At 45.5% G+C, this 20,554-nt stretch overlaps 1 protein-coding gene across 2 annotated transcripts; it reads right to left on the reverse strand.

Moving 5' to 3' along the window:
- Positions 1 to 1,928: 1,928 nt before the first annotated feature.
- Positions 1,929 to 5,594, reverse strand: LOC115578576 (microfibril-associated glycoprotein 4-like). 2 transcript variants are annotated; one of them, XM_030411615.1, is made up of 7 exons: positions 5,517 to 5,594; positions 5,122 to 5,177; positions 4,810 to 4,959; positions 4,518 to 4,556; positions 4,285 to 4,381; positions 3,829 to 3,996; positions 1,929 to 2,387 (listed from the first exon to the last, which is right to left on the reverse strand). In XM_030411615.1, exons 2-7 carry the CDS (start codon positions 5,125 to 5,127, stop codon positions 2,134 to 2,136), a joined length of 714 nt encoding a protein of 237 aa, XP_030267475.1. In that variant the 5' UTR covers positions 5,128 to 5,177; positions 5,517 to 5,594; the 3' UTR covers positions 1,929 to 2,133. The 2 variants fall into 2 exon arrangements, with proteins under 2 accessions (XP_030267475.1, XP_030267472.1); XM_030411612.1 differs by having other exon boundaries at positions 5,503 to 5,574.
- Between the last annotated feature and the right edge of the window lie 14,960 nt (positions 5,595 to 20,554).

Consider the following 20,554-nt stretch of genomic DNA (forward strand, 5'->3'; position numbering starts at 1 on the left):
GTGATCCCACAGAGGAACCAGAGAGATGCTAACTGCAGCTAGCTACAGACAGACATCATCATGCTGCTCTCTGTAGTCTGGGCTGATCAATAACCATCTCCTCAGGTATGTGACTGTCAGGCTCTGCCTTTTAAAGGGACATTTTAAATGTAATTCCCTCTTTGCCCAGTAGGTGGTGTGGCAGCAATCACAGAGCAGGTGTGTCACACTGTTTGACTGTCAGTGTTTGTTTTCTCTCCAGTTGTGAGTTAATCTAGTGGATCTCTGTCTACATCTGCTGGAGCTGATGGGGAATACAAACATACACTCAGTGGATCTGAAGATGAGAGGTTGTGAATTCCCCTCAGTGGTTTGTAGGTGTTTTATTCTGTCAGGTGATGCCATTATACTGCGGTCCAGCCAGCCGTGGTTCACGCTTTGCTTGGTCAAATCAACCGCAAAATTTACGGTAATCGCAATGAAAACGCTCTGAATTTGGGTCAGACTGCAGTCTCCCTCTCAGACCTGTGAAACATACGATACTTTTACAGTAATTATTCTCGGTAATGAACTGAAGGTATCATGAACAGGGGCGTAGCAAGCTCTTCAAAAGTGCGGGGGATGGATGAGGTTGGTGGGGGGGAGAATCTAAATGGCTGTGTGTTCTGTTGTTATAAGTTTTTATTTGAATTAATTTACACAAACTCATCAACTTTGCCAACTCAGAATGCTCAAAAGATTGGTTACAGTTACATAAAATGGTCGATGAATGTGACATTAAACAAAAAAACTGACCAATGAACATGTGACCAACTCCCTTTCATTCAAAGAACCAAAAGTGTTCTTTCTGCCCTCCTCACAGGAGACAAACTGTTCAGCCACCTGTTTTCTGTTTACCAGTCCAGCTTGTCTTTATGTACATGGGGCACAGCATCACTGTTGAGGTGGGTTTGGGTCGCTGTGCTGCGTAGCCATGTTTTCTTCATGCTTTTATTTTGGTACTTCAGGTGACAGGAAGTGTGAATTTGCATATTAACTAAATATTTTGTTTCACCTGTGACATTTTAATGTAACATTTAGAATTAACATTTGACATTTAGATTTAGATTTAACATTTAGAATTAACATTTGACATTTAGATTTAGCATTGACATTATATTTTTACAAGAGAAGTAAATATTAGCTACAAAGTTCATGAATATTGCTGTAAATCTGGTCAAAAGTAACATTTTAAAATCCACATATGTTTTTAAAACATGGTTTGTTGCTAAATGTGGCGAAAAGTGTATTTTAGCATGTGCAACTTTACAATCTGCGCCCCATACTGGGAGACATAACAAATAACACATGTGAGCACATGAAGACATCAGATCACATCAGCTTGATGCTCAGCTTCTTATTTATTGTCATCATACAGCAGGTTATGATTCACATTAAGGTTTAACCCTCCACCAAATATCAACACAGTGCAGAGATGAACACACCGTGAGACTCAACATAGATCTTTATCCATTAACTGCAGACGGGCTGACGGTCCTGCTGGCTCACATGGAGCAGCAGTCCAGCTGAAGGTGTCACTGGAGCTGCTGCTAACTGCTGCTAACTGCTGCTGCTGCTGCTAACTGCTGCTACTGCTGCTACTGCTGCTGCTGCTGCTGCTGCTGCTGCTGCTGCTAACTGCTGCTGCTGCTGCTAACTGCTGCTAACTGCTGCTAACTCCTGCTGCTGCTGCTAACTCCTGCTGCTGCTGCTAACTGCTGCTGCTAACTGCTGCTGCTAACTGCTGCTAACTGCTGCTGCTGCTGCTGCTAACTGCTGCTTACTGCTGCTGCTGCTGCTAACTGCTGCTAACTGCTGCTGCTGCTGCTGCTGCTAACTGCTGCTAACTGCTGCTGCTGCTAACTGCTGCTAACTGCTGCTGCTGCTGCTGCTGCTAACTGCTGCTAACTGCTGCTGCTGCTAACTGCTGCTAACTGCTGCTGCGAGACACCACAGATGTTCACTAACATGAGTTGGTGTGCTGCTGGACTGTGCTGGGAACCAGTTTCAGGAAAACTCGGCCCGTTAAGAGATTACATGCTTAATGATAGAAAGAGAAAGAAATCACTGAAGAGGTCAGCTGATGATATTCTGCTGTACGATGGTCCTGGAGATCTAGTGCACAGGACGGATCTTAAACCTGATGCTCTTCAGGGAGTAGTTGAAGCGCTTCCACTGGTACCACTCCACTCCAACAGCAAAGAGAGTTTTATCAGCCCCCCAACGATAAACCCCGTTGGGATTTGTGGCGTGACAAGTCGCGTACCAGAACGCTCCCAGGAATGATCTGGCACAGTTCCCCTTCCAGGCATCCTGGTCTTTGTCGAAGGTGGAGAACTTTTGTCCGTCGTGACGATTGAGGGAGTCTCCTACAGAAACACATACAAGAACCACAGTGGTGATAGATTAATATAAACTTTAAACATCAGCGTAACTTTAAAAAATCTATGCTGATTCTTCAGATGGACTGAAGGACCAGTTGTGATTTTATCATAATTTTTATAAATTTTTATTGATTTAATTTGAATAATTTTGATCAATAAATATTCATTTCTAATCACCACACCTGTCCTACTATCAATTCGCAACAAATATGAAGTACAGCTGCATCTGAAATAATTAGAATATCATGGAAAAGTTCCTTTTATTCCATGACTTCATTCAAAAACAGAAACTTTGATATATTCTAGTTTGAAGTTTGGTGATTACAGCCAGAATGTTACAGCAGATTTCTGCTGTTTGGAGACGCTGGTTTCCTTTTCCTGCAGGACTCACCTGCCCACATGACAGAACTACTAGCAGCTGGTGAGCTGACTGTGGTGTTACTGTGCCTGATATATGAAAGTTTCCATTCTAACTTTTCCATGATATTCTAATTTACTGAGATGCAGCTGTATGTGAAGTGTAGTGTGACAGAAACACCAGCATGTCCGACTTCATCCGGCCTCATCATTCAGTATGAAGCCAGCCAGCTTTCTGGCTGTTCTGACCCACAATCCTCTGCACAGCGGCAGATATACGTCACGGTGTGTCACGTGGAAATAAAACCTCTGACAGCTCACTGACATGTGAGAGTTCAGTGGCAGAACTACGTTCTTGTACTGTGAGCAGTCGTGTGTCCCAGTTGGATCCAGACTGCAGGAAACAGTACGTACCTTGTGAGGGCAGCTGCAGTACGTCATACAAGCTTTTTAAAAGTGTGTGAATCATATCAGAATCTCTGTCAAACTGAAGGTGATATGATCTTTGACCTCATCATGCAGCCATAATTATAAGACAGTAGTTGTGCTGCTGTACCAGCAGAACTGCAGAGCAGCGTCCTGTCAGCATTACCAGGCATCACGTCTGACCTCAGACACAGATCATGATGCTGTCACTGCTTAATGAAGGTCAGACAGAAGCACCAGTGTTAAACTGTTTCATCACCACTGAAGTTCATTTTAAACATTTTAATCAGTTGCTGGTTGTTCTGACACCATCTGTGCAGGCTGGCACTGCTGATGTCTGACCAACAAACTGTAGTTTTCTCTTGATAACAGGTTGATTATCTCCTGATTACACAACAATTAACTCTTGAGATTACTGCATTAAAAATCATATTATCATATTTAATGTCCGTCTCTTGTTCAGTGGCTGGTCCTGTAGTCTGGCAGGACCAGCTGAGCCTCGGTGGCGTCCTGTACTGAGGTCCTGGTTGCACATCGTGTTGTGAATATTTAATCTCATCTGAGCTTCCTGTCGACTCTCTAACATCAACAACGTCTCATGTTTCTTAAAGAATGATTCACAGCCCGCCGTCGACTCACTGACCTGCCCCTCCGTTGATGAATCCAGACACCTTCAGTAAATATCCGTGACATTCTCCTCCGACAGAGAACGAAGTGTAACGAGCAAATACTGATTTCCCCTCAAAGTCCTCCATCTGGACCAGGAGCTCAATTCTACGGCCTTTAGTCAGGTGGTGGATGTTGTCCAGACCTGCACACACACACACACACACACACACACACACGCACACACACACACACACATCAGTCCATAAACAAACTGTGTACAGTTAGAGGAAGAACCGACTGATCTTCAGCTACAGTCTCTGATTTACTCTACAGTTTAGTGACTTTCACACAGACCGTGATGAGGTCCACTTCAACATTGTTGGGGCGGTTCTGGCTTTATCTTAGAATTTAAATGTCTTATTTGTGTTACAGTGGTCCTGATCCTGATTTCATGAGGTCACATGATGGTTAGTTTGGTTCCGTCTCTCACCGAGCCAGTACTCTCCAGCAGCGCTGCCAAACCCCTTCTTGTACTGATCCCAGGGCCTGTAGAAGTTCACCGAGCCGTCCATCCTCCTCTGGAACACCTGGAGGGACCAACACACGACACACCTGACAGCTCAGGGTTCAACACAGTTTTACTGGTGTGTGATTTATTGTGATGGGAGCTTCATATTGAAAACCACTCGGCTATGACTGGATGAAGTTCAGTTCAGTACTCACCGTCCAGCCTCCTTTCAGCGAGTCCATGTCACAGAACACCTACACACACACACAGTCAGTCAGTTAGTGAAGTCACAGCTGTCTGAACTGTATACATGAGGCTGTGTGTGCCACGACGGGCTGATGTCTGATGATTACTGACTGAAAGGACCAGATTAGGATGAAACACTACAGGAAGTATCAGGTCAGACATTCGATGATCCTCTGATCTGACTCAGCATCCGCCTCAAAAGGAAAACACCTGCTGGTTTACATAAATGTCAACCTCCAACCCAGAGAGGAGGAAGTGTACCTGGACAGCAGACCTGGGTCCATCAGGGTAGATGGTGAACACACCACTGCGTTGGCTCTTGTCCTGATGGATGACACTGCAGTCCCTCGGATACTTTTTAATGCCGCTGGTGAGCGCTGGAGCCAGGAGGAGGACGACGACTGAGAGCAGCTGAACACAGGACATGATGTCATTTGGACCGAGGTTTGAATCACACACACTGATTGAGCAGTTTGGATTCTAGTTTCAGGTCGGTGTGGTCAAAGTCAGATATCACAAGCCTCTTTACAGAGACAGAACTTTGACATCTGACAGACATCAGTTCACACTCACCTTCATCGTCAGTTTTTGCTGGAAGTAACACCGCTGATGTGGATCTGTCTGAGACTCTGCAGACACAAGAAGAATTAAATCAGAGAACAGATACAAGACTGCAGAGAAGCTTCGTCCACGTCACTCCCCATGAAAATACACCCGGTCAGGACAACAGGGAGTGACGGTCGGAGCTTCACCACAACACTGCATCAAAAGTTGGTCCGGCTGGAGCAACGTTCACCATCGTTATCACAGTCACAGTCTGTGTAGCAAATATTACTGCAACGTGACCAAACATTTACTACCTTCAGCTCAACTTTTTGCTAATCCTGTCATTTTGGGTAGAAGGAAGAATCCCAAAAAGACAAAAGTCAATCTGTCTCCTGGTCAGATGCTCACCTGTCTGAACTCACCTGCAGGTTGAACTGAAGAGGCTTCACCTTCAGAGGAAACAGAGACAAACTGCTGCTTCTCCTTCGGTCTGTCGCAGCCTCACGACTTCACGTCTTATATCTGCAGAAGGCGCCATGACGTCACAACAGGCGGATCTTTGAAAATACACATTCCGTAAATACACAACAACAAGGAATTATGCAGGACTGTATGAACAAATATTTTAATGTCAACACAACCAGGTAGTTTTGAGGCTTTTTTTTCTGTGCCTTAATAAGATCGTGACAGCTGGAGATTATGACAGAAAGAGAGAAAGTGATATTTTTGTGACAACTGTTCCTGGTCATCTTCAAACAGACCAAATTTTGAATCTGAGTTTATTTTTTTCGGTGTATGTGATGTTTAAAATCGTAAATCATTTCATCTGTTAAGTGCTCAGTTTTCCCTGCTACTGATCTATAAAATACATGAAAAGAAAAGTTAACTTATAGAACAAATGAGTTTTTTATTAAAGTTTCAATCATTACATTCTACAAAAGGTTAACACCATCACTTTCACACCACAATTAGCATGTATATGCAGGTTTTTGAAACACAGGTAAACCTTTTATAAAGAGGCGATTGATTCTTCTCACATTGCTGAGAGATGAGATGAGTGTTTTTCTCCCTTGTGTCATATTTGTCTTCTAGACAAGACGTGTGTTTAATGTCAGAGGGAACAGTTCAGGTGTTGGAGTGAAAGATAAACTCTAAGAAAATGATGCTGTGTAATGAAACTGTCACTTTGTGTCCTCCTCATGTCAATATTTGATGTTCTGTCTGAAGTCAAGCGAGCCATCGTTCAGCAGGATGCTGCCCGTTTTGTTATCAGATTCCATGGCAGAGTTAAGTGGCATCGTCACCAGGAACTGAATCCGTGTTCCAGCCAGCTGTTAAATAACAATAATAAGTTTAAGTTCAAGCACAATGTTGTTGTTCAGTATGCTAACGTATTGCTGCCTCATTTAATTTGTGAAGCTCAAGTTAATGATCAGAATCAAACGTTTTGTCAGGATAAACTAACAATCTCTCCAATTACAGGCGCTAAGCCAGAAGTTAGCCGGCTCTGTCGGTGGAAGTCTCTAAGGTGCACAATCTATGTGCTCCACAACACGATAGATTCAGGTCATTTTAGAGTTGGGAAGTCAAAGTTTTTCATCTACAAAGTGCAGCTTTCATAGGAATGAATGTGGCTCTGCCTGCAACACTTCATCTTGTGTCAAGAAAATGATAATGTGTAATGAAACACTCTGTGTCCTCCTCATGTCAATATTTGATGTTCTGTCTGAAGTCAAGCGAGCCGTCGTTCAGCAGGATGCTGCCCGTTATGGATCATATTCCATGGGAGAGTTTAGTGGCATCATCACCAGGAACTGAATTAATGTTCCAGCCGTGCTGTTAATTAACAATAATAAGTTTAACTTTGAGCTCAGTGTTGTTGTTCAGTATGCTAACTTATTCCTGCCTCATTTAATTTGTGAAGCTCAAGTTAATGATCAGAACCAAATGTTTAACTAAACGCTAAACCTAAAATTAGCCAGTTCGTTTGGTGGAAGTCTCGTGCACACAATCAAATTTCTGCTGTACGATGGTCCTGAAGATCAAAGCCCGTCCTGTACTGATCCCAGGGCCTGTAGAAGTTCACCGAGCCGTCCATCCTCCTCTGGAACACCTGGAGGGACGAACACGCGACACGGCAGGTGTCAGCTTCAACAGTTTTATTGGTATGTGATTTATTGTGATGGTCAGACAGAGAGTGTTAATTCTGAAATTCTAACTTTAGATACCTCCTTCACACACCTGGACCTGCGGTACCTCTCCTTCACACTTGGACCTGCGGTACCTCTCCTTCACACTTGGACCTGCGGTACCTCTCCTTCACACTTGGACCTGCGGTACCTCTCCTTCACACTCCTGGACCTGCGGTACCTCTCCTTCACACAGCTGGACCTGTGGTACCTCTCCTTCACACACCTGGACCTGCGGTACTCTCCTTACCAACAGCTGGACCTGCGGTACCTCTCCTTCACACTTGGACCTGCGGTACCTCTCCTTCACACTTGGGACCTGCGGTACCTCTCCTTCACACACCTGGACCTGCGGTACCTCTCCTTCAGACTTGGACCTGCGGTACCTCTCCTTCACACAGCTGGACCTGCGATACCTCTCCTTCACACTTGGACCTGCGGGACCTCTCCTTCACACACTTGGACCTGTGGTACCTCTCCTTCACACTTGGACCTGAGGTACCTCTCCTTCACACACCTGGACCTGAGGTACCTCTCCTTCACACTTGGACCTTCAGTACCTCTCCTTCACACTTGGACCTGCGGTACCTCTCCTTCACACTTGGACCTGCGGTACCTCTCCTTCACACACCTGGACCTGTGGTACCTCTCCTTCACACTTGGACCTGTGACACCTCTCCTTCACACACCTGGACCTGCGGTACCTCTCCTTCACACACCTGGACCTGTGGTACCTCTCCTTCACACACCTGGACCTGTGACACCTCTCCTTCACACACCTGGACCTGTGGTACCTCTCCTTCACACACCTGGACCTGTGGTACCTCTCCTTCACACACTTGGACCTGTGACACCTCTCCTTCACACACCTGGACCTGCGGTACCTCTCCTTCACACACCTGGATCTGCGGTACCTCTCCTTCACACACCTGGACCTGCGGTACCTCTCCTTCACACACCTGGACCTGCGGTACCTCTCCTTCACACACCTGGACCTGTGACACCACTCCTTCACACACCTGGACCTGTGGTACCTCTCCTTCACACACCTGGACCTGTGGTACCTCTCCTTCACACACTTGGACCTGTGACACCTCTCCTTCACACACCTGGACCTGCGGTACCTCTCCTTCACACACCTGGACCTGTGGTACCTCTCCTTCACACTTGGACCTGTGACACCTCTCCTTCACACACCTGGACCTGCGGTACCTCTCCTTCACACACCTGGACCTGTGGTACCTCTCCTTCACACACCTGGACCTGTGACACCTCTCCTTCACACACCTGGACCTGTGGTACCTCTCCTTCACACACCTGGACCTGTGGTACCTCTCCTTCACACACTTGGACCTGTGACACCTCTCCTTCACACACCTGGACCTGTGGTACCTCTCCTTCACACACTTGGACCTGTGGTACCTCTCCTTCACACACTTGGACCTGTGACACCTCTCCTTCACACTTGGACCTGTGGTACCTCTCCTTCACACACTTGGACCTGCGGTACCTCTCCTTCACACACCTGGACCTGTGGTACCTCTCCTTCACACCTGGACCTGTGGTACCTCTCCTTCACACACCTGGACCTGCGGTACCTCTCCTTCACACACCTGGACCTGCGGTACCTCTCCTTCACACACCTGGACCTGCGGTACCTCTCCTTCACACACCTGGACCTGTGACACCTCTCCTTCACACACCTGGACCTGTGGTACCTCTCCTTCACACACCTGGACCTGTGGTACCTCTCCTTCACACACCTGGACCTGTGACACCTCTCCTTCACACACCTGGACCTGTGGTACCTCTCCTTCACACACCTGGACCTGTGGTACCTCTCCTTCACACACTTGGACCTGTGACACCTCTCCTTCACACACCTGGACCTGTGACACCTCTCCTTCACACACCTGGACCTGCGGTACCTCTCCTTCACACACCTGGACCTGCGGTACCTCTCCTTCACACACCTGGACCTGTGACACCTCTCCTTCACACACCTGGACCTGTGGTACCTCTCCTTCACACACCTGGACCTGCGGTACCTCTCCTTCACACACTTGGACCTGTGACACCTCTCCTTCACACACCTGGACCTGTGGTACCTCTCCTTCACACACCTGGACCTGTGGTACTTCTCCTTCACACACCTGGACCTGTGGTACCTCTCCTTCACACACTTGGACCTGTGGTACCTCTCCTTCACACACTTGGACCTGTGACACCTCTCCTTCACACACCTGGACCTGTGGTACCTCTCCTTCACACTTGGACCTGCGGTACCTCTCCTTCACACACCTGGACCTGTGGTACCTCTCCTTCACACTTAGACCTGTGGTACCTCTCCTTCACACACCTGGACCTGTGGTACCTCTCCTTCACACTTGGACCTGCGGTACCTCTCCTTCACACAGTTGGACCTGCGGTTCCTCTCCCACCTCCTGCACTGCATCCAGGTTGGAGCTGGCTGTCTTGATAGGTTCATCAAATCACCTCCTGTCTGCTGCTGAGTTGCTGCTGCTCCAGTAAACTGCTCCATAGACAATGGCTGATGCCACCACAGAGTCATAGAAAGCTCTTTGGTCTTCCCGGCGTTGAGCTGGAGGTGGTTCTGCTGGCACCAGTCCACAAAGTCCTGAATAAGCTCTCTGTAGGCTCTGTCGTCCCAATCCCTGATGAGGCCGACGACAGCTTGTCAGAGAACTTCTGTAGATGTCTGTGAGGTGATTAGTGGTAGAAGTCTGTGGTGCACAGGGAGAACAGGAAAGGGGCCAGGACTGTTCCCTGTGGGCCACCGTACTGCATATTATTGTGTCCAACACAGTCCAGAGTCCTCACATACTGTGGTCGGCTGGTGAGGTAATCCAGGATCCAGGATGTGAGGGGTTGGTCCATCCCCGTGAGCTCCAGCTTATCCCCCAGAAGTGCAGGCTGAATGGTGTTGAACGCACTGGAGAAATCAAAGATCATGATCCTCACAGAGTCTCCAGGCTTCTCCAGGTGAGACAGTACACAGTAATATTATGCATGTAATAGGGCTGGGCGATTAATTGAATTTCAATTTCGATTTCGATTTTGGCTTCCCTCGATCATGAAAACAAGATAATCGTAATAAAACGATCATTCTGCCGCACGCCGTGTCTTGTGTGGTAAATGCAGCGAACCCTTCCATCTCCACCTATGCACTCCGCCCCGCCCCGCCTGAAAAGTTTCGCTTTCAGCCACGCCAGTGCGTATTGCCAGTGCGTGTTTTGAAAAAACGTGGAAGAAGACGGTAGAAGATGGCAGAAATGCAGCCTTTGGTCGGGAAGAAAGGTAAAGCGAATTCAGTGGTGTTGAAACACTTCAGTTTCGAGGAGTCTGACTCGGAACAAACGAAGATATTGTGCAAGATATGTAACGTGACCGTGTCTGCACCTCAAGGGAACACGACCAATTTATTTAACCATTTAAAGTCCACACACAGAGTAATACATGACCAAGTAGTGAAGGTGAAGTAGTGAAAACTCAAAAATGAAAAGCTCCTTGACTCCTGTCACCGCCACACAGTCCTCAACTAAGGACACACGTTACACTGCCACCTCATATCCATCCAGCTCCCACAGGCATAAAGAAATAACGGATGCATCGCATACATGACTGCTAAAGACATGTTCCCTATCAACACCGTTAGCGACCCGGGGTTCAATAAACTGATTAACACATTGGACAAGCGGTATGTGTTACCATCACATCACCATATCAGCAGAATTGCGCTGCCTGCCCTTTATGACGAATGTCGCGGAAAAGTTTACAAGAGAAGTGTTAACAGCATTATATTTAGCCACCACAGCGGACCTCTGGTCAAGCCACACCGCGATAGTGTTTATTTTTTATTTTTACATATTATTTAATTCATTTCATTGATATATTTTTCTGTTATTTATTTGCATTTTTCTTGTTTATCAGGTCAAACTCATCGTGTTAAAAGAAATACCAGAGTTCAAATTTCAATAATTGCTTGTTCTCAAATCAATGAATAATCGTCTTTAATAATCGTGATTACAATATCAATCAAAATAATCGTGATTATGATTTTTGCCATAATCGAGCAGCCCTAAGCATGTAAGTAGTCTAGGAAGTGCTTAGTTCAGCAGTATGTGAATCTTGGACTACTTGTGGTAACAATGTTTTTCTCTTTGTTTTTTTCTCACATCATCTTTATGTACATGGCACACAGCAACACTGTTGAGGCGGGTTTGACTCATGGTGCTGAGTAGCCATGTTTTCAGCCTCTGAAGGCCACCATCGTTTGCAGTCTCCAGTAGTTGTCCACTCGCCGTCCCCACAGCTCCAGTTCAGCCAGCTCGAGGACAGTTGTTAATCTCCCGACATGTAGCTTCCTTTTTCTCCGCAGTCGTTGGCTCTTCTTCTGTCTCATCATTGGGCCACAGTTGCTCTCTGAAGACGTTTGTTTTCCACTCATTTTAACTTCAGGGCTTATTTTTTTGGCTATAACGACTGAAACAGGTTTGTGTGAAGCACAGCAAGAGGAACAGACATGTTATTAAAGGGTTTTCCAAAATAAAACAACTTCAGAGTGTGATCATCAATATAACTGAAATAAAATAACTTCTTCGCTGCAGCCCAGCTAAACGACCTAAGGACCGGTATGCTGTCTATTTGATATTGTACAAGAGTGAATGTTACTGACCTCGACTCTCACCCATTGAGTAAACTGGATTTGGCCCCAGTAAGCCCCGCAACCCCTTAGGGGGAAAAAAATCGGCAACATCCCCGCGACCCTCACGGATAAGCGGAAAGAAAACGGCATAAAACAACTTCTTCTCTGCAGCCCAGCTAAACGACCTATGCTGTCTATTTAATATTGTACAAGAGTGAATGTTGCCAACTTCGACCTCCAGAACCCTTCATCCATCACAGCTGTTATGGTTATTTGATTGTAGTTATTAAGTTAATTATTAATCAGAGTTACAGTTTAGTGTCTTTTTATGAGACTGATCTGACCTTCTTTAAGGGTGCTGCCCCAAGCTGATCTTATTATTCATCATAATTAATGATTATCCCTAAAAGAAAAAATAAATTATTATCGATAGCCACATTTAACCCCAAACTCCTTATTAATGCTAATGTTAATTAACAACTTCTTCCCACTTTTTGTTATTAGAAAGAATAAAATGGTATTTGAAATTATCAAGAAACATTTGTTCCACCAAGAAAGCCTTGTTTTCATTCTGTTAACTGAATCTAAATGTTAAATCTAAATCTAAATGTTAAATTAAAAAGAAAATTGCTAAATGTTAAATCTAAATCAAAATTTTAAATCTACATCTAAGTGATAAGTATAAATCTAAATGATGAATTTAAATCTAAATGCTAAATGCTAAATCTGAATCTAAATGTAAATTTAAATATAAATGTTACATTCAAATATAAATGTTAAATTTAAATCTGAAAGTTAATATAAATATAAATGCTAAATGTTAAAACTAAATCTAAATTTTAAATATGAATCTGAATGTTAAATTTAAATTAAAACTTAAAAAACAAGAACCAAAACTTAATTGGACTTTGCTTTTGGTTCTGGCTCAGGGTGTTTATGGAGGTGCAGCCATGGTTAGAAGTAGGCTCGTCATCCTCCTCCGAGGCCTCTGAGGCTGACACGAAGGAGGATGAGGAGGTAGAAACTGACCAGCTAGACCGACACACTATGCCGGCGCCTAAATCAGTGACCCGACATCCTGCAGCATATTAGGGGAGACGCTCAATCCCAGACTGGTGAGATGTGGACGAGGAGGAACTGCAGGCTCACGTGGGGCTGCTCATTTTGGCCGGGTTAACCCTAACCCAGCCTGTGGATCTATGTCAATATACTGGCCTTTAAAGGGTTAAAATCCCCAAAATATTATTAATATTTGATATGTATATTTCAGCATGAAGTAGTTTTAAAAGATTGTCTCTTTTTAAGTGGAAAAAAATGTTAATATATAAAATTTTTATAGCAATTTTGGGGAGGGTGACATTTTTTGGCCTTAGGGAGAACAAGTTTTTTTAAGGGTTAACTACATCACTTTTACAGAATTAGCATATATATGCAGGTTTTTGACACACAGATAAACCTTCTATAAACAAGCGATTGATTCTTCTCACGTTTTTCTCCCTTGTGTCACATTTGTCTTCTAGAAAAGACGTGTGTTTAATGTCAGAGGGAACGGTTCAGGTGTTGAAGTGAAAGATAAACACTTAGAAAATGATACTGTGTAATGAAACTGACACTTTGTGTCCTCCTCATGTCAATATTTGATGTTCTGCCTGAAGTCAAGCGAGCCATCGTTCAGCAGGATGCTGCCTGTTTTGTTATGGTATTTGTGACGACCCCTCCCACTCTGCCTACCTGTTTACCTCTACTTTTTGTTGCAGGTACAGGGAGTGGTTAAGGGGGTAGAGTGGGAGGGCCGTGATGATACCTGCCCATGTGTGTTGGCCTTCTGCATAGCTGCATTCTCTCTCAGCAGGCTCCAGACCCACCATTGTTCTTTTGTTTGGTTTGTCACACCAGACAACACACACCACACCATATCTTACACGCATGCACACACTGCGGACATGACTGACTCCTCTCTTACCTACACACTGCATTCATTCATAAATAAGATAATTCAGTTATGTTAAAATAAAACTACTTTTTCATGCTCTCTGTGTGTGTGTGTCCTCCCTCCGTGTTGCCACCTTAGAGCCATGTAATAACAAATGGGGGCTCGTACGTAGGCAAAGTTAATGCTGGGAATCTTGTAGTATGTGTATTTTTTTAAGGGAGTGTTTCACACAGATTTTGGGGTTACTCTAGCTCTCTTGTTTTTGCTGCTGGACTGTCTGTGTATTCCAGGAAGTGCAAAGTTTGGCTGGTTAAAGCAAATTTGTTTTCTACAGCTGCCAGTGGAGGTACGGGCTGAAAAATCACCTGGAACCCTTATTCCTGTTAGGCTTAAGAAATGGAGGCACTAGGTGTCTGTATTGACCCTTTTTTGTTTTAGTTTGTTATTTTTGTGCAGTAAAGTGGTTAGAGCAATTGCTCAGGTGCACTCCATGACTGTCTAGGTGGTTTTCCGCGTGCTGGAAGTCAACAACGTTACTGGGCTTTGTGCTTAATTTATCCTGCCACTAACCTGCATGAAAACTAGGGTTGAGTGAGTCAGATAGATTGGTTAGGCAGTTAGCTAGACAGGTGGGGTTCCATGTCTAAAGCAGCCTGTTATTCTCTCTGGTTATGTGGAAGAACTTTGTGCAGGGCACAGTGATGGCCTATCTGTAGTGTTTGAGAGTATTCAGTGTTCCCCTAAATGAGGAAATGGCTTCAATTGAGGATTTTGTGCAGTGTCAGAGGGAAGAATTGTTTAACTTGTACAAAAAGGATCAGCTTTTAGAGGTTGCTGATTATTATGGTGTTGAACTCCAGAAGCAGTCCAAAAAAGATGTCATGTTGGCCACATTAAAGGCACAGTTGGTAGAGAAAAAGGTTTTGTCTGACTTGGCAGTGGGCGCTAGTGCACCTGTAGAAATGAGTGGGTTTTCTGATGTGTCTCCTGGTGTAAGTCAGTCAAGTAAACTGGCTAATGTAGAACCTATTCTGACTGGATTGTGGACCAGTTTGGCATTTGAACAACAAAAACAGCTTCTTCTGTTACAGCTCCAGCATGAACAAAATAATGCTCTGGAGTTGAAAATGTTGAGACAGCATGCTCGCCTTCGAGAAGCTGAACTGGCTCATGTGGAGAGAAAGAGTCAGTTAGAGTTGGAACGTTACAAGTTGGAGCTTATAAGTGAAGGGAAGCTTCAACCTGAGCCATTGAAGGTTAAAGGGCCTGTAGTTTCTGTCTCTCAGACTCCGTCATTTGATGTTGCTCTAAATTTGCAGTTAATTCCCAAATTTAATGAAAAGGACCCTGACATTTTTTTTGTGTTGTTTTAGAGTTCGGCAGACGTCTGAGTTGGTCTGACATGGAAGATACTCTGCTGCTTCAGTGTGTACTCACTGGCAACACTCAGGAGGTTTTCTTGGCCTTAAGTGTTAGCGATAGCAGTCGCTATGATTTGGTTAAAGCGGCAGTACGTTAAGCGTACAAGTTACCAGAAGCTTATCACAAGCAGTTCAGATCTCTCAAGAAAGAAAGGCAGACCCACACTGAGTTTGCTCGTGATTTAGCCACTCATTTCAACCATTGGTGTGTTGCTTCCCAGGAAGAGACTTTGGAGGATCTGCAGTATCTTGTTTTGCCTAAACAGTACAAATACATATTACCTGATCGCGTTGTGACCTACATAAATGAACAGAAAGTAACCAATGATTTCAGATGCTGCCCAGTTGGTGGATGAGTTTGTCCTGGCCCAAGTTTTTTTTGGTGAGAATCATGGTCTTGGAGAGGGTTTTGTGGGGGCAGAGACAGGAAAGGTTCCTGTTAAAGCTGACTGTGGTTTACGGGGAAAGTTTGACCCTAATCGTTTACGCAACTACTGTTTTGGTAAGGGTCACTGGAGAATTAGTGTCCTGTGTGGAGAAGGGAAATCCAAGTGTTAAAACAGTTAAACAACAAACATTCTCAGTCCAGCGCCTATCATGCTCAGAGCCAGGGGGCTCCAGAGAGGTTTCATCAACTCTGAAGTCTCTCCTTCGCTCTTACTGCACTGAGTTGGACCATGATTGGGGGAGGAGGGATTACCATGGCTGATGTTAGCTGCTAGGGAGGTGTCACAACAGAGCTTGTGCTTTAGCCCCAATGATCTGGTTTATGGCCACACAGTTTGAGGCCCTTTAGCCTCATTTCACAGTGACTGGCAAGCTGAGGAGGCCCCAAAAAACATGATAAATCATGTAAATGATCAAAATCACAAAATGAAAAGCCTCTATGATCTGCAAACAGAACGCCATACTCCTGGTGACTAAGTGCTTTCTCCTCTGACTTTAGTTGTCTCACCTTTCCACACCAAGTATTCTGGCCCATACACAGTGACACAAAAAGTGTCTGACTTGAATTGGTCGATACAACGACTGCATTACTGCAGCCGCTGCACCGATCCGCCTCTCAATCTCACACTCCATCGTTCCCTCACTCATGAACAAGACCCCAAGATACTTAAACTCCGCCACTTGAGGCAGGAACTCTCCCCCAACCCGGAGGGAGCAAGTCACCTTTTTCCGGTCGAGAACCATGGCCTCAGATTTGGAGATGCTGATTCTCATCCCAGCCGCTTCACACTCGGCTGCAAACCGCCCCAGGACATGCTGGAGGTCCTGGCTCAAAGGAGCCAACAAGACCACGTCATCCGCGAAAAGCAGAGATGAAATCCAGTGGCTCCCGAACCAGACCCGTTCCGGCCCGTGGCTGCGCCTAGAAATTCCGTCCATAAAAATAATGAACAGAACCGGTGACAAAGGGCAGCTCTGCTGGAGTCCAACATGCACCGGGAACAGGTCTGACTAACTGCCGGAAATGCAAACCAAGCTCCTGCTCCGGTCGTACAAGGACCGTACAGCCCTTAACAGAGGGCCTACAACCCCCTTCTCCAAGTCCACAAAACACATGCGGACTGGTTGGGCAAACTCCCATGAACCCTCGTGCACCCTGTGGAGGGTATAGAGCTGGTCCAGTGTTCCGCGGCCCGGACGAAAACCACATTGTTCCTCCTGAATCCGAGGTTCGACTATCGGACGAATTCTCCTCTTCAGTACCCTGGAATAGACTTTCCCAGGGAGGCTGACGAGTGTGATCCCCCGATAGTTGGAACACCCTCCGGTCCCCCTTTTTGAATAGGGGGACCACCACCCTGGTCTGCTAGTCCAGAGGCACTGTCCACGACTGCCACGCGATGCTGCAGAGACGTGTCAGCCAAGACAGCCCCACAACATCCAGAGACTTGAGGTCCTCAGGGCGGACAGCCGTGTCAACAATGGAAGTGGAAAACATGGTCCATTCGGACTCAATGTCCCCAGCCTCCCTCAGGATCTGGTCAAAGCTCTCCCGGAGGTGGGAGAAAAAGATCTCCCTGACAGAGGGTTCCGCCAGACGTTCCCCGCAGACCCTCACAATACGTTTGGGTCTGCCAGGTCTGTCCAGCTTCCTCCCCTGCCAGCAGATCCGACTCACCACCAGGTGGTGATCAGTTGACAGCTCAGTCCCTCTCTTCACTCGAGTGTCCAAGACATACGGCCGGAGTTCAGGTGACACGACCACAAAGTCGATCGTTGACCTCCAGCCTAGGGTGTCCTGGTGCCACGTGCACATATGGACACCCTTATGCTTGAACATGGTGTTTGTTATGGACAAACTGTGACTAGCACAGAAGTCCAGTAACAAAACACCACTTGGGTTCAGATCGGGGAGGCCGTTCCTCCCAATCACACCCCTCCAGGTAACAGGAACGATGGAGTCCCCGGTTGGAGCACTCTCCAGTACCCCTCCCAGGGACTCCAAGAAGGCCGGGTACTCAGCACTGCTGTTCGGCCCATTAGCCAAGACAACAGTGAGAGTCCTATCCCTGACCCAAAGGTGCAGGGAAGCGACCCTCTCGTTCACTGGGGTAAACTCCAACACATGGCGGCTGAGCTGAGGAGCTATAAACAAGCCCACACCAGCTCGCCGCCTCTCACCGCGGGCAACTCCAGAGTAGAAGAGAGTCCAGCCTCTCTCAAGGAGTTGGGTTCCAGAGCCCAGACTGTGCGTGTAGGTGAGCCCAACTATTTCTAGCCGGTGACGCTCAACCTCCCCCACCAGCTCAGGCTCCTTCCCCCTCAGTGAGGTGACATTCCATGTCCCCATGGCTAGAGTCACCATCCGGGGATTGGGTTGCCGGGGTCCCCGCCCACGACTGCCACCCAAATCCCACTGCACCGGCCCCTTTTGAACCCTCCCGCGAGTGGTGAGCCTACTGGAGGGCGGGCCCACCTTGCTCGTTCGGGGTGCACCCAGCCAGGTCCCATGGGCAAAGACCCGGCCACCAGGCGCTCGCCTGTGAGCCCCAACCCCAGGCTGTGCAATCATTAATTTGCTGAAACCATACATAAAATAAAAAAAATGTCATGCTCTATCTGTGTGTCCTCCCTCCTTGTTGCCACCTTAGAGCCAGGTGGTATCATATTCCATGGTAGAGTTAAGTGGCATCATCACCAGGAATTGAATTAATGTTCCAGCCGTGCTGTTAATTAAAAATAATAAGTTTAACTTCCAGCTCAAAAAGAAAGAGAGAGTGAATGAGATTGCAATTATGAAATTAAATATAACAATAACTACAAATTGCTGTGTTTCACAGTGCAATGTGAACCTCTAGGTTAATGACTTCTCCAAGAGCTAATTGGAGTGAGTCAGGAGTCGGCCAACCTGGAGTACAGTCAATGAGATGAGATTGGAGGTGTTGGATAAAGCTGCCATATAAAGAGCTCTCAGAAGACCTACAATTAAGAATTGTTGACTTGCATAAAGCTGGAAAGGGTTACAGAAGTATCTCTAAAATCCTTGATGTTCATCAATACACTGTAAGACAAATTGTCTATAAATGAAGAAAGTTCAGCACTGTTGCTACTCTGCCTATAAAACGATGTATGCTCAACTACAGTAGTAGTATGGTGAGTGAGAGGAAGAGGTGGAGATGGGGAGAGTGTGTGTGTGTGTGTGTGTGTGTGTGTGTGTGTGTGTGAGTATGTATCCACAATACATACTCACTATATTGTGGATCCTCAAGTCCTGCTTGTTGCTATAACTTCTCATCAGTGATGTGCAGATGTCTGGAACTGCACCTTTAAAATAAACAACAAACTACATAAATACAAAACATATTAAGAGCTTGATGCACTCACTTAACATTTTGTAATATTAACTAAGTCATGTTTTGTTTTGTCTAGTAAATGGGAACATCACCCGAACACGGACAATTGTTGTTTAAGTGCGTAAAAACAGTCTCCCACTCCCATGCTGAGTGACTACAGGAGGGCAGGATAGTCGCTATAATCAGTGTTTGTCTTCTCTCCAGTTGTAAGTTAATCTAGTGGATCTCTGTCTACATCTGCTGGACCTGATGGGGAATACAAACATACACTCAGTGGGATCTGAAGATTAGAGGTTGTGAATCACCGGTACTGGTACTGGTACTGGTACAGCAGCCCCTCAGTGGTTTGTAGGTGTTCTGTTTTGTCAGGTGGCCTCATTATACTGCAGTCCAGCCAGCCGTGGTTCACGCTTTGCTTGGTCAAATCAGCCGCAACATTTTTTCCAGCGCACAAATGCACATTTACGTAATCGTAATGAAACTGCTCTGAATTTGGGTCAGACTGCAGTCTCACAATCAGACCCGTGAAACATACGATACTTTTACAGTAATTATTCCCAGTAATGAACTGAAGGTATCATCAACAGGAGCGTAGCAAGCTTTTCAAAAGTGCGGGGGATGGATGAGGTTTGTGGGGGGGGGGGGGAATCTTAATGGCTGTGTGTTGTGTTATTACAATGTGTTTACACAAACTCATCAACTTTTCCAACTCTGAATGCTCTAAATATTGGTTACAATCACATAAAATGGTTGATGAATGTTATATTAAACAAACTGACCAATGAACATCTGACCCAAACGACCTAAGGACCGGTATGCTGTCTATTTAATATTGTACAAGAGTAAATGTTGCTAACCTCGACTCTGACAAAGACTCCAGAACCCTTCGTCCATCACAGCTGTTATGGTCATTTTGATTGTCGTCATTAAGTCGATCATTAATCAGAGTTACAGTTTAGTGTCTTTTTATGAGTCTGATCTGGTGAATTAGCCTTCTTTAAGGGTGCTGCCCTGAGCTGATCTTATTTTTCATCATAATTAATAATTATCCCTGACAATCATTCATTATCATTGATAGCCCCTTTAACCCCAAACTCCTTATTAATGTTACATGAAGCATAACAACTTCTACCACATTTTTGTTATTAGAAAGAATAAAATGGTATTTGAAATTATCATGAAACATTTGTTCAACCAAGAAACTCTTGTTTTCATTCTGTTAACTGAAAATAATATTAATTAAAATAATAACTGTAATATGACGGTTGTCATGCTGTGAAACTCTCCGTGTCAGTGGAAAGTGTCTCTGCTGTTGGGGTGTTCCTTACAGAGCTGGGAGGAAGAACACATCAGATCACATCAGCTTGATGCTCAGCTTCTTATTTATTGACATCATACAGCAGGTTATGATTCACATTAAGGTTTAACCCTCCACCAAATATCAACACAGT

Source organism: Sparus aurata, chromosome 1, assembly GCF_900880675.1.
Source record: "Sparus aurata chromosome 1, fSpaAur1.1, whole genome shotgun sequence".
Classification (NCBI taxonomy): domain Eukaryota; kingdom Metazoa; phylum Chordata; class Actinopteri; order Spariformes; family Sparidae; genus Sparus; species Sparus aurata.